General features: G+C 43.7%; 1 protein-coding gene across 3 annotated transcripts in view; it reads left to right on the top strand.

The window, feature by feature from the left end:
- The first annotated feature begins 1,466 nt into the window (after nt 1-1,466).
- The window catches only part of strip2 (striatin interacting protein 2), a 22,307-nt gene continuing 10,567 nt past the window's right edge, over nt 1,467-13,206 (top strand). The window contains exons 1-10 of one of the 3 annotated variants that reach the window (XM_072377558.1): nt 1,467-1,734; nt 5,049-5,118; nt 5,711-5,785; nt 8,420-8,554; nt 8,701-8,821; nt 9,263-9,331; nt 10,559-10,665; nt 10,754-10,881; nt 11,060-11,248; nt 12,355-12,405. In XM_072377558.1, coding sequence (XP_072233659.1) covers nt 1,624-1,734; nt 5,049-5,118; nt 5,711-5,785; nt 8,420-8,554; nt 8,701-8,821; nt 9,263-9,331; nt 10,559-10,665; nt 10,754-10,881; nt 11,060-11,248; nt 12,355-12,405 — 1,056 coding nt within the window. In that variant the 5' untranslated portion in view covers nt 1,467-1,623. The remainder of the gene's footprint in view (nt 1,735-5,048; nt 5,119-5,710; nt 5,786-8,419; nt 8,555-8,700; nt 8,822-9,262; nt 9,332-10,558; nt 10,666-10,753; nt 10,882-11,059; nt 11,249-12,354; nt 12,406-13,206) is intronic. The other 2 variants (XM_072377559.1, XM_072377560.1) reach the window with 2 other exon arrangements.

Below are 13,206 nucleotides of genomic sequence, written 5' to 3'. Positions count from 1 at the left end.
CGACCCAAACGTGGTTAGGCGGGGGAAACACCAGCATCGTATATGTGTATATAGATATTATATACATATATGACAACCTTTAAATGTATAGGAAGGCAAAGGAAGAATCAATTTCTGTATTTATTGATGTAAATCCTCATACAGTGCACACTGGCAAATATCTCAAACATGTTTTAAGTTGTCAAATTAAGGAAAAAAAAACAAAAAAAAAACCTGTTTAAATATTGCAACTGATAATGGTAGATGATGAGCAATAATGGAAAAAAAACCTGTAATCCTAATGAATAAAAGGTGGAAAACTTGTGGCGTGTTTGTGTGCTTTTTGTGGATGCGTGCAGCGGCTGAAGCTGCCTCTGTGAGCTCCTCTCAGCCAGCAGCAGCAGTCGGAGACGTCTCTGACATCAGCTGAGCTGGCGGCGAGCCACGGTTTATTCTGGCCTCATGACCCGAGCCTGTATCATATCAGTCTGATGTAGTAACTCCTTCTCATTCTGGCCTGTGTAGTGAAGACAGAACTCTTTATTTACATGCGTTAAATAGGATTTTCACTGAGCTGTCATTCTGTTTTTAGCTGCTGTTTTATCCTATAAATACACTTCCTGGGTCCTGGCCCCCCTGTGAGTCAGGGAGGAAACCCTCCTGATGTCACCTGGGTGCTTTTAGCTTGGATTGGATGTTTTTCCCCAGTTTTATAAATGTTAAAGCTAAAGCTAAATTGTCTGGTTTCAGATATCTTTTTACTGGAATCACCTTTTTAAACTCTCAGAATGCAGTTTAGCCACATTTTGAGCCTTAAATCTGAATAAAACTGCACCCACTGAGCTAAATAATTAAGCGCTTTGTCTTTAGATGAGGCGCTGACGCCTTGCCCCAAAGTTCCTCTGAAACAGTACCCCTGCTGCTCGGTTGGTTTGTTGGTCACACTTAAATCCAAATGATTGTTTAACCATGAACCCTCTCGCCCCCTGCTGCTGAGGCCATGTGGTCACGGCTCCTCCAGTTGCTCACGCACACAGGGAACCTGCACTCATGTCATCTTAAGTGCTTATCGCAGTGGGGGGGTTGTTTGTTTGTGTGTGTGTGTGTGTGTTGTTGTAGGTAGGAGTGTGTGGCAGTCAACACAACAGCCTCCACCCTCCGTATCAATAATTCACTTTCATGGCTGAGGCTCCGGGAGGCCCCCACCTCCATGCCTGAAGTCACTCATCTGTGTGGGACATTTAATCAGCCTATAAAACAGGAAATAACGAGCTTTAACTAAATCTTGACTCTTGACTTTGTCAGCTTTGAGTTTTGGCCTTAAAGTCAGATGAAATGTCACTGAGGGGCGCAGCAGCTGTTCTGGTATTGACATCGTTTGGGTTTCACGTGGTCAGCTGACGCCCCTCTCTGCTGTCCCTAACCCCGCCCCCTCGGGGCGCGCAAGGACAGCGAATCAAACAGATTGGGGGGGAGTAGCAGCAGCAGGAGCAGCAGCAGCAGGAGGAGGAGGAGGAGGAGGAGGTCCTCAACTTGGCTCTCCGGAGTCGCGCAGGTCCTCCTGGCGCGGTGCAGTCTCAGCTCTCCGCCGGACCGGTATGCGCCACCCGCCGTGGAGGAAGTGAGCCGCGCCGACCGTGAAAGATGCAGGCGGAGGACATGGAGGTACCTATTATTAATAACCTTAACGATAGCGGCGACAGACAGAGCCTGAAAGGGAGAGATGTGTTCAAGGATCAGCAGAAGGAGTCGGAGGTAAATGCGATAGGCGTTTGTGCACAGTGGCCAGGCACAGCTCGTGGTACAGGAGCGCAGTGGAGAGGTGTGTGCATGCATGCATGCATGTGTGTGTGTGTGTGTTGTTGTTGCTGGGGAGCTTTCAGATCAGCTGAATGTCCTTTCCATGCAGTGCATTGGGCTCGAAAGCATGCAGGCAGACAGCAAGGTGTTATTTTGGCGACTGAGTCCTATAAATAACCCGGTAATCCGACAGTGGTGTTGAATGCAGGTGGTGAAATGTGACTGCTGCAGCCGGGACCACTCAACAACCAGCAGCACACACATCTGACCATTATTATTCATACATGGACACCTTATTATGCGCTTATGCTCTCTGAATAGGACACAATAAGTCCTCCTGAATGGTGTCTTTCATCTACTTAAATCATTCTCAGTTTTGATCTTCCAGCTTCCAGTTAGGTGACATTTACATTTGGGTTTCAGAACCATGTTAACTTGATGCTGAAGGACCTTTTCTTTAAGAATATGATATGAAAGATTGAAGTAAGATTGCATTCAATGATAAGTCCCACCTTGCTGCATATTTCTCAAAGAGTAAAGTGTGTCCCTAAGTATTTGATTTGTGATATTTTCAGTATTTTGTGCTAAAATCATGACTCGTTTATCCAGCATCAAGTTTGAAAGTTAGATTTTTAGATTAAGCAGCGTTTCAGATCTATGTTTATCTTCTAAAATGCAATTATATCACCAAAAAGTTGATCTCTTTTCATACTGAGCAGATGATCGGTCAAAACAAATGGACTAAATTGTTCAATATTCCACTCAAATAATCCAAGGAAGGTAGTTCCAGCCGTGGTTTCATCCAATTTTCCAAACATATTGAAGCCAGCACAGCCATCACGCAGCTTTAATCCGTCTTCCTCATTAAAAAATTACTAGAAGGTGGGGGTTAATTCCTGGGATTGCTTCACCCAGATACATAACATGATGGATGTTGGTGAGTCAGTCAAAGCTGTCATCCAGTGTGCCTTGAAAGAAGAAGCCCACTGAAAGGGTTTTGAGGGAATTAGAGCATATTTATCTCACGACCGTGGGATTCTGGGACAGGAGGGGGGGGGTTTCAATGGTGGGGTGGCTCAATGGCACAGGTGCTGAAAGCTTTTAACGTGAAAGCTGTGTGTTGATGCTCTGCAACATCAACACTTGTTCTGTCTGCTGGGTGAAGTGCATCACACCACACTCGTTCCCGGGTGTAAACTGTTCTTTCTGCCGGCCTGAGAGGTCGGCTATTGTCCGTGTGGCATATGTTGGTGGGAGGGAGGGGGTTGACTGCCTTGAGACTGTGCCCAGTGATTGCACGCTGATGCGAAGCAGAGTGGGCCAACACAAAAGCCATGCCACTTTGGAGCATGGACTCATTTTGACATCAGCTGGCAAAGGAGGCAGGGAGGCTGAAGGGGGAGCAGTGGACAAGACTGGATGAGAAAAGGGAAGAGATGGAGACTGGCTGCCTGGATGGAGGGAGGGAGAAGACCAGACATGTCAGCCTTAGACTGTTTCTTTCTCTTCCTTTACAAAAGGTGTCTGAAAGTTGAAAGAGGAACGTGAGAAGGTCAACATTAAAGGGACCCCATGGAGCACAATTACTATATTAAACCATAGAAATTCATTCAAAATGAACGTACTCAAAGCATAGAGTAAGTTAGTCAGAAGTTGAGTAAGAAAATGGCTAACAAAAAGGCCTCCCAACACATCCATGTGCTCAGGGGATTTTCTGTAGTTGTTACAGGATGTAAATGTGAAAGTGAAGCAGAAAGCATCCGGTCACAGACCAACAGACGTTTTCATCTCCAATAATTATAATAATAATAATAACACATGATGCATAATAAACCTCATTCAAGTAGTTCTAATTTCCTGGTTCAGGGGTGCAGTAATGACATCAAATCATGCTGTTTGGCTTGTTGCTGGCTGACATGCTGCCTATTCTTGTTCGCGCCGACTGGCTCGCTGCAGGTATTTATAGGAGTTATTTAACCCGGACAGCTGAGTCAGAGAGCACATCCTTATTTACAGACCCGGGTTGGGCCCTGGCTGTGGTTCTAAAAGGGTTAAACATTGCTTATTCTCGTAGCATGAAGCATCAGGTGACACCAGGAATGTCTCTGAAATCTTTAATGATTTCTGTAAAGAAATTTTAGTTTGCGCCCTCTACCAAGAACATGTAGACCGTTATCAAGCCGTTTCACATTGCTGCATGTCTTTAAGGCTCTTACTTGCACCAGAATGTAAAGGCATTAGAGCCACTCAGTCGAAGGTGGCTGCTTGCTCCTTATTGTGGTGATATTATCTTGGTTATAATGACTTGTTTCAGTCTGTGTTGAACAACCTGTTTCCCTGCATATGAGAGAAGAATTTGTTTCCTCTCCCTCTCTCAAGCGTGTTCGTGTGTGCAGGGCATGTACATAAAAATCCAGTATCGGTTTTACCTGTTCAGCTGAATTATTAGCTCGTGATCAAGCTAAAAGAACACGCATTTTGAATGTAGACGAGGTGAAAACAGAGACCATGTTTTGTCTGCAGGCCATGTGCTAATCACAGGGTGAGGCTAAAACCAGAGCCGTGAGAGACCCTGCCTGAGTAATCCGCTCTGAGATGGGGGCCACGTCGACTCCCACTGCCTCTCCTTCCTCTGATGCAGTTCATCGCTACACCAGACTACATTGTCAGCCATTCAGATTCAATGTATGTGCTCTTAGAGCACACCTGTAACTGTTAGTAAGGATCTGAGACAAAATAAGCAAATAACTGATCAGCGGTGCGAAGAGCTATAGCTGCCAGTGATAACCTGAAAATCCACACGATGAGGCAAAAGAGCCTGAAGATGTCTGTTTTTAAGTCATAATGGTGACTGAACCTGACAGGACACCATCTTATGGGGACATGATGTAATTCTTGGGACCAGCTGCAGTTTCCATGAGTCCAGAATAATTGTTTTTGAGCTAAGCTAGTTTTAGAATAAGCTCATGCTCAGGGTTAGGGAAAGTTGAGAGGTAAGAGTAAGGCTGGAGATATTTGTTTGGTGCGTCAGTTTGTGCGCGGCCTCAGAAATGAACGCAAGTTGCAATATGTGGATGGTCTTTAGGGGGTGTGTAGGGCTTCTTTTTGCTGTTTCAATGTTTTTCATCATTGATCTTAAGATCAACTAAATGATCTAAATCGTCCTGTAGTGTGTGAGCAGTTACGCTGAGAACGGAGACGGTTGTGTGTTAGCGGGAGTACAAAGTAATGAAGAGTGATGACGTGTGTTCTGTTCTTGTTCTTCACAGAGCTCCATGGAGTCTCCAAACCTGGAGTTTGAGTACGGAGACACAGACACACTCACCGCTGAGCTCTCAGGTAGGACTTAAAACTCGCAACAAGGTCTGTCATTTGCATTGGAGCTCCTCATAACAGCAACAGAAACCTGCAGTCCATGTGCTGACGTGCGTTTTCTGCACAAAAAGCATTGCATGAGTCTTGTGACTCAGCCACAGCGAATCCCCAGTCGGATTAAGTTTGTAACTGGACTTAAATGCAGGGGTGTATTTCAAGTATATAATAGCTTTGAGTTCAAGTGAAAATGTGATTGTTGTCCTGGTAAACAGCACGTGTTAGTCAGGCTGCTGAAAGTGTTGGTCACCCTGGTGAACAGACGCAGTCACAGCAGCTCTCCAGCATCAGCTTCTTGCAGTCAGGGACTGATGACTGCTCCAGGAACAGGAGGAGACACACAACAGTGTGACAAATGTTTGGAAAGAGCCACCAAAAAGATGAGATCAACACTGATTAAGATAGCAGCTCAAAATGTGTCCCCCTTCTCCACAAGCTTGTCTTTCCATGAAATATTCCAACCACAGTATCTTTGGTTCAAGAGTAAAGCTAATTAACTGCAGCTCATCAATAATCAACAATGTGTTAAATCTTTCATTCTGTTCTGTCTTGTCTGCAGAGCTTTACAGTTACACAGAGGAGCCGGAGTTTGCTCTGAATAGAGACTACTTTGAGGAGGACTTCAAGACCCACGGTAATGTGAATGAGTCTGAGACTGAGCTCGTTCGCATGCCAGAGTGTGTTCAGATTACCTGTCTGGCACCAGGTGTGTTGCTCTGTCCAGGAAAAGAGGGAATAAACTGAGCTGTCTGCAGTGTGTTTGATGCATAAAAATGGGGTCACAGATGCTCTCGTACACAGGAAGGTTCACAGCCATTATACTGGAGCCTGTTATTGCTGCTTTTAATCACAGTAACCCTGCCTGCTCTTCTGACAGTGTGGCTGCTGCAGACTGACTGCTTGATAACAGAGCCACTTACTATAAGTGGAATGCTGAAGGTTAACTAAACAGGATTTTCACAGCACACATGATAAAGTGTCCTGAAGAGATTATTAGTGGAAAGTAAAAATAAACGGAGCAGCATTTTAACTCTCAATTACTTGGAAAAACCAACAATGTCAGCCAAGATTGTACAACATTGTAGTTTTTCACTCAAGGCCACAGAAGCGACTTGTTCAGCAACACAACACGAGCCAGTTTTTCCTCAGTGTGCAGCTGTAGTTCTTAAGCTGAGCGGCGTGAGATGAGGGCGAGCAGGCAGATCAAAGCTCTGTTCTTTCAAGCCGTTCAAAGAATGGGCATCTTGACAGATACAGATGGGAGGGCCATGCTTAATCATGTGATTGATGTCGGTATCCAAAAACAAACCTACTTTTCCAACAAGAAGCTCGACATTATGAGTCGTCTGACAAGAGAACAGGCTTTCATGGAGTCTTGTGCAGAAATTTATTGCCATGTGTCTCCTTTGGGGGAATTTGCTTGCAGCAAAATCCTGTTTTTGCTATGAAAGAGCTGCTTTATATCATATCTAGCATGACTTAGAGATAATTCAGAGAATAAACAAAAAGCCACAACAGTGTCATGTCAGTCATTGTACACACAGGAGCATCTATCAGTTGAGCTGGCTGAAGAGGGACCTGCTTTATCTTTCACCTCCTCTTAAAGCAAAGGGACATTAAAGAGCAGGATTAGATGAGGGTCTCAGTGGCTGCTGCTTTACAGAGATAGAGCACAGAGCTGCCTCTTTGCATCATGTTCTTTTCATTTGTGAGAGTGTATTTGCGTGTGTGTGTGTAGGTTCGGTTAGCACAAGTCAACAGAGGGTGGTTTTCCTGCTTAATTTGTGCTTTGTGTTTATACTGTACATGAAGGCCACTGACAGCGTGCTTATCAATCTTTTATGTCGCTACCCAGAAATTTCCAGTCAGACACTTACAGTAATCACAGTGATTATCATCTAATTTAACCTCTTCACTGTTAAAAAGGAGCTTTTCTGAAGACAGTGTTGAAATTAGAAAGCGTTTTTGTGTGCCTGATTTGAGTAGAATATCACGGCTTCACAGATTATGATGACGATATGTTGCTTCATGCCTTCTTTTGTTCTCTTCATCAAATGAAGAGTCTTTAAGAATAAAAATCCTTTATTGGTCCCGTGTTTTTGTGGTGTAAAACTATACTTAATGACTATACTATTGTGCTTTTGTGTAAATAGTGTATACACATCAGCTTTTTCTGGTTTCGCCTCGTTATATTGATCACTGAGCTGACATCATGGGCGGCATTCAGTGTATAAAAAGTATTGAAAGACAGAGTAAAGCAGCAGTTTGTTACACAGTTTGGATAGAAAGTTATCTGTCATACTAATTGAAAATGTCAAGGGAGTGTGTTGTTCCTTGATTTAACATTTCATAACAGGTCTGGACTGCAGGCCTGTCAGTTTAGTACCTGAAGTCTTTTCCTTAGGAGCCAAACTGATTTAATAATGTTAATAATGTTGCAATGGTGCACATGCAGATGTGCAAATGACCCATACCATGTGAATTATTGCCCCTTCATACTATCACAGATGCTGGCTTTGAAACTACAGCGTTAACAAACCTGCTATCTTTTGACTCTTTGACTTGTTGTCTTCATGCAATTTCTGTTAATCAGTGTATTATTTTTGTTTATTTTTACACTTAAAACACAATTTCAGTAACATGAATGTTTTGAAAATGTATGATGTATGAATGTATGAAAACTAAAGATATGAATTCTAATGAAGCTAACCGTAATGTTGAAGTGATAGCTACAAGAAGCTAACAAGTAGCTCAGCTATGTATGCTAATGTGTGTCAATTGGGTTAACCTTATAACGCAATGATTATGAAAAGCAAATTAATTGCCTATTATGTCTGAAAAACGAATGACAAGGATGAACACTGAGCTACTAATCTGTTAACAAATATAATAATTATGCTAATGGTGTGACAACATTAGCTTAATTATTTAGCTACATCAAGAGAATGCTAAATTAGAATCAGCCATGCTAACCAGACAAAATTAGCCCCTATCATATGCACAAAAACAGATTTTATGAGTAGTGAGGATATTAAGATGACAGTTTATATGCTCCCGTTGAAGTAAAGATTAAATGCACACAGTGACACATTTGTCTCTTGTAAATACTTTCTGCAGAGCAGACATTTTTGTCTTTTCACCTTTTCCCTGCTTGTGCTTCTGCCACAGTCGTTTAGCATGAACCTTTTCCTAAAACAGTCGTTGATATAGTAGTTGTTGATCGAATAGTTTCAAACTAATTGGACACTTTATTGTGTTTTGCCTGCAGCTCGGGGCAGGAGGTGGACTGAGCTGACGGTGGAGGAGCAGAGGACGTATGTAATGAGGCTGCTGGACGCGCTGGAGGTGACAGACAGAGACAAGAGGCTGAAGGTGGCCAGGGCCATCCTATACTTGGCTCAGGGTGCGTGGTCCAATTTATTACACCTAGGTTATGGTATTTTCTTCACTGTACATGTTTGCATATTACTTTTGAACAAGCTTATATGACTAATCATTCAGTCAGCTTTTGTAAAACACAAGTAATTGGAAAATTTCATCCTTCCTCAGGAGTGTTTGATGAGTGTGACACAGAGGTGGATGTGCTCCACTGGTCCAGGCACAACATCTTTCTGCTCTACGACATGGGCATCTTCACGGCTCTGCTGGAGCTGCTCAGCATGGAGATAGAGTGAGTAGAACTCATTTGTCTTAAGGAAAAGGTACAAGGTAAAGGAGTTTGCAAGATGCAGAGGGATGCTGAGAAAGAGAGGGGCACAATACCCCAGCTGTAGTCGACACCTTCTATCGAGGAACAGAATGGCAGCAGCTGCTTTACATCAGCATTGCTGCTGCTGGTGTCAGCCTCCATCAGGGTCCAGCGCTGTTTTGTTGTTACATAAGCTGCTCTGAGGCACTGTGGCACAGTGGTGAATATCAACAGGCGACACTTCTACCATTGGTATGTTATGGTGGGGAGTGATGTCTAAAAACTGTGGACCATAATTGGATTAGTTTAATCTGTTTGTTTCCCACCTGTGCTGTTCATGATTGCATGAACGAAGACTGGATTGTCTTCTTCATGTATTTTTTTCATAAACCCCTGGAACAATTCCATTTGATGTGTCTGCAGTAACAACCAGGCATGCAGCAGTGCAGTGAGGAAGCCTGCCATCTCTCTTGCAGACAGCACAGAGCTCAGGTACGTCATATGAGCACATCATTCACAGCCTTCTCCATTTTGTCTGCTTCAGATAAAAAGAGGAGCCAGATAAATTGTAGTCTTTGGGCCATTTCCTCACATTCATTTTCAGTTTTTACTTCTGCTTAGTCGAATTGATTTTTCAAAATCAATTCTATGCTGAATGCTGAAAGCCAATGCACACAAACACACACACACACACACACACACACAGATCTCCATCTGTTCATTCACTGCATGAATGCAAGCTAAAGACAGAGATTTGCACCTAATTGCTTCTGCAGAGTTGAAAGCCATTATGTTACTTTTAAACAGGGTGAAAAGCTTTGTTGAGTGAAGTATTTAATGCACAAAACACCATCTTATTTACATCAGATAATTATCAATGAGTGGTGCATTAAACTGAGGCCGAGCCCAGGGATAATATTCTCTCTTTTTGAAATGCCAGCAGGTTGCAAACCCAAGTGATGCTTCCAGTTATCCAACTTTTAATTTGCTCCATTTTATTATTGCCTCTTGTGCTTGTAAACCTCTCGGGTCCATTATACCTGCCGAGGGAAGCAGTTAAATGGATACCACACACATTCTGTCATGTGAAAAAGGAAGTAGGCTCAGAAAGGCAAGAGTAGCAGATGAAAAACTAAAGCTTTTGTTGGAGAAAAGGCTTGTGTCCAGGCTGGATGCTGCATGTTGGGGGTAATAACAGGCTATCAATAACATGATGGCGACAAAGCTCAGTCTGGGAAGATGAAAATGACCCGCAGTCCGTCCTGCCTCCAGAAAAGCACACACATGTGACTGACTGGCTCTGGCTTTAAATGATCCATTCTTCAACCTAAAAGAGGCCTGGAACTGAGCTCCTGGTATTGATAGCACTCGACCATGATGAGGTGTCACACACCAGGCTCTCCCTGCACGGCGGCTGTCAGACTGAGTTGTGACAAGCTCACCTGTTGACAGTATGAGGGAATGGGTCCTATGCTTTGTGCTTATGGTGAAGACTGAACAAGGATGGCTTGTTTGAAAGGGCTGCAGGAGAAAGCCTCTTCTCTCTAAAAAGAACATGGCAGCACAGCTGAGGTTTGCAAAGCTGCATCTGAACAAAGCACAAAGCACTTCTGGAACAATGTCCTTCATTGAACAACACCTCGTACCAACTGTCGGTGGTGCACGGTGGTGTTTTACACGACCTCTGACGTCCACGACTTGTGTGTTTGCCTTTTGCAGAGTGTTACTGAGCATCATGTACCTGATGGTGGAAACCATCAGAGTTCAGACAGAAGACGACCGACCGGAGTGGAAATCAGCCAGAGAGGCCTTTAAGAATGAGCTTGGTGGGTGTGATTTCTGTATCCTGAAATGAAACAAGGCTGTATTGACAGTTGCTTTTCATCCAGATCCACTCATGTCACCTGTGTTCAGGTTCCCCTCTGTACAACGGAGAGCCTTTTGCTCTGCTCCTCTTCACCATGGTGACCAAATTCTGCAGCATGAACGCCCCGCACTTCCCCATGAAGAAAGTGCTGCTGCTGCTCTGGAAAACAATACTGGTTAGTACATCACAGATAAGCAAATAGTGTGTTTTACAAGAAATGGCATCTATTATTATCCATTAATCTCACCTTGCTTTGAATCCAGAATGAATTACAAGTGTCCACATCAGCAGCCGCTTACGTTTTTCTCTCTGAATTCACTCCAGACAAGCCTTTGAATCATTGTGTCTTCTAGTTTACGCTGGGGGGGTTCGAGGAGCTCCAGGAGATGAAGGTGCGAGGCCGAGAGCGTCTCAGCTTGCCCCCACTCCCTGAGGACAGCATCAAGGTGGTCAGAGCCATGAGAGCAGCTTCCCCCCCGGCTTCTGCCATGGAGCTCATAGAACAGCAACAGCAGCAGAAGAGAGGCCGCCGCAGCCGCAGGGTACAAGCCCTGAGCGCACACACACGCCCCACATGCACTGAAAGCATGCCACATTAATGCATAATTCTCTCCCGATTCTCTTCTGACACTCTTATACATCGGAAAGATTCGCCTTGTGTTCATGTTCAATGTTCAAACACAGACTTCCTCTTTCAATAAGATGAGCAGTTAAGCCCAAAATCATTCATGTGTGATTTAGATTTAGATTATCATGGTAAAACCTGTGTTTTTTGCACAAGAATCTCCAGGTCTGAGGTTTTATTAGAAGGAGATTCTGTTCTAGACTTGATCATTTTCTCTTTTAAAGGGAAACTCCGGTATTTTTAAACCTGGACCTTATTTCTGGCATGAAATACGTTCATCTACTCACCGAGAACAGTTTGGTGAAAGTCGGCGTCCTTCAGAAGATATTTAGATAACTGGAGATCCATATAACGGAGTGAACGGGGCTTAGAGGATGCAGCCTCTAAATAAGGCATTATCTGTCTTTATTTCACCAATACTTACCGGAGTGAATGAGCTATATTCTGCTGCTTCTAACTTTCTCTGTGCGAGATCACACCTGTAAATATAGCCGAAATGAAGTTAGTCTTTAAGTTACTTTAATGGTGTTTTTGTCAGACGTCGAGTCGGTTCTAAATTTGAACTTTCATCACAGTCTTCATCATTGTATTTGCACACTCTGACACTCTGTTTTTATCTTCTAGAAGCACGTACTGTAAATCTGAATGTGGCGTGAGTAATTTTGGGCTTCTCTGTACATCCAGCTGCGTCACACAGAACACGTCCTGAGCTACCTGTGTGTTTTATTCTAGTCCATTACAAGCACAAGCTATCCTTTTACATTTTGAAACATTGAAATGTTGTATCTTTGTCCAGCGAAGCAGCCTCTAACTCTAACTTGTTGCTGTGCCGGCTCCTCTAACTGTGCTTTAGTGCCAACATCATCAGTTCCCTGTTGTAAGTCAGTGTCCACAGATGATCTTGGTGCTGGTATCGCTTCAGGAATCCCAGCTTCTTTCTTTTTTCACTGGAGTTTTGACTGGACAGGCTCTCTCTAACTGCCCTCTGGTTTCTCATTGCCCCTCTTCCTTGTGTCCCCACAGAGTGCCTTTGTTGATAGCTTGGAAGGAGACAGTCCCTTTACCAAGAAGCAGGTCTTTACCCACAAATTTCCCTCCTGCATTTTCTCTTTGCACTGAGCTGGATTTTTTGCACTCCTCTCCCACTTCCCCTCACTCCCACAGTCGCTCTCTCTCTCTTCTTTATGTTTTATAGCTTCTTTTCTGTCTTTCTGTATTCTTCCCGCCTCTCATTGTTCTTGTAACCATATTTGGTTTTATTGGATGCACCTTTTTTTGGTATCTTATGAAAATAATGAATCAGAAACTTGCTCAAATCGAATGTTACAATTAATTCGCTTTACCTGCATGCATTGATCTTTTTTTGTCATTTCTCCTCCATTTCTCTCCTCTTCTCCTCATCCTCTCACTTTCCTTTCCATGCTTTTTTTAGCCACTCTTTCTCTCTCTGTCCTTGCCTCCTCCTCTCGTCTCCTTTCCTGTCTCCTCTCTCCTCTTCCACTGTGGGCTGCCTGGGGTTTGAGGGACAGGGCTGACTTGCTGGCTGTCATCATTAGCGCTGGAGTGGTCACTTCCCACAGCCCCATTAAGATAGCTCACTTCAGACATCAACAATAGGAGCATCCCCAGCGTAGTTTTCATCACATTGCCAACAGGTTTGGCCTCAAATATCACATTTCACTGTAGACTCCGGACTAGGGGCCACTGTCTTTAAAATGCATTCATTGAGGAGGTGAACTGAGAGTGTTTTCAACAGTGATTTACATCTGTAGGTGGAGTATTTGGGGTTCAGTTGATCTCTCTCTCTCTCTCAAATGGATGTAGTTGAAAGCAGTTGCCCTCTAACTCTGATAGATAAACAGTAGTTTTACCTCC

Source organism: Leuresthes tenuis, unplaced genomic scaffold, assembly GCF_036924035.1.
Source record: "Leuresthes tenuis unplaced genomic scaffold, fLeuTen1.0.hap1 SCAF_23, whole genome shotgun sequence".
In the NCBI taxonomy this organism is placed as follows: domain Eukaryota; kingdom Metazoa; phylum Chordata; class Actinopteri; order Atheriniformes; family Atherinopsidae; genus Leuresthes; species Leuresthes tenuis.
Note: the sequence above shows the minus strand (reverse complement) of the source record. Positions and strands in the feature narration are given on the sequence as shown.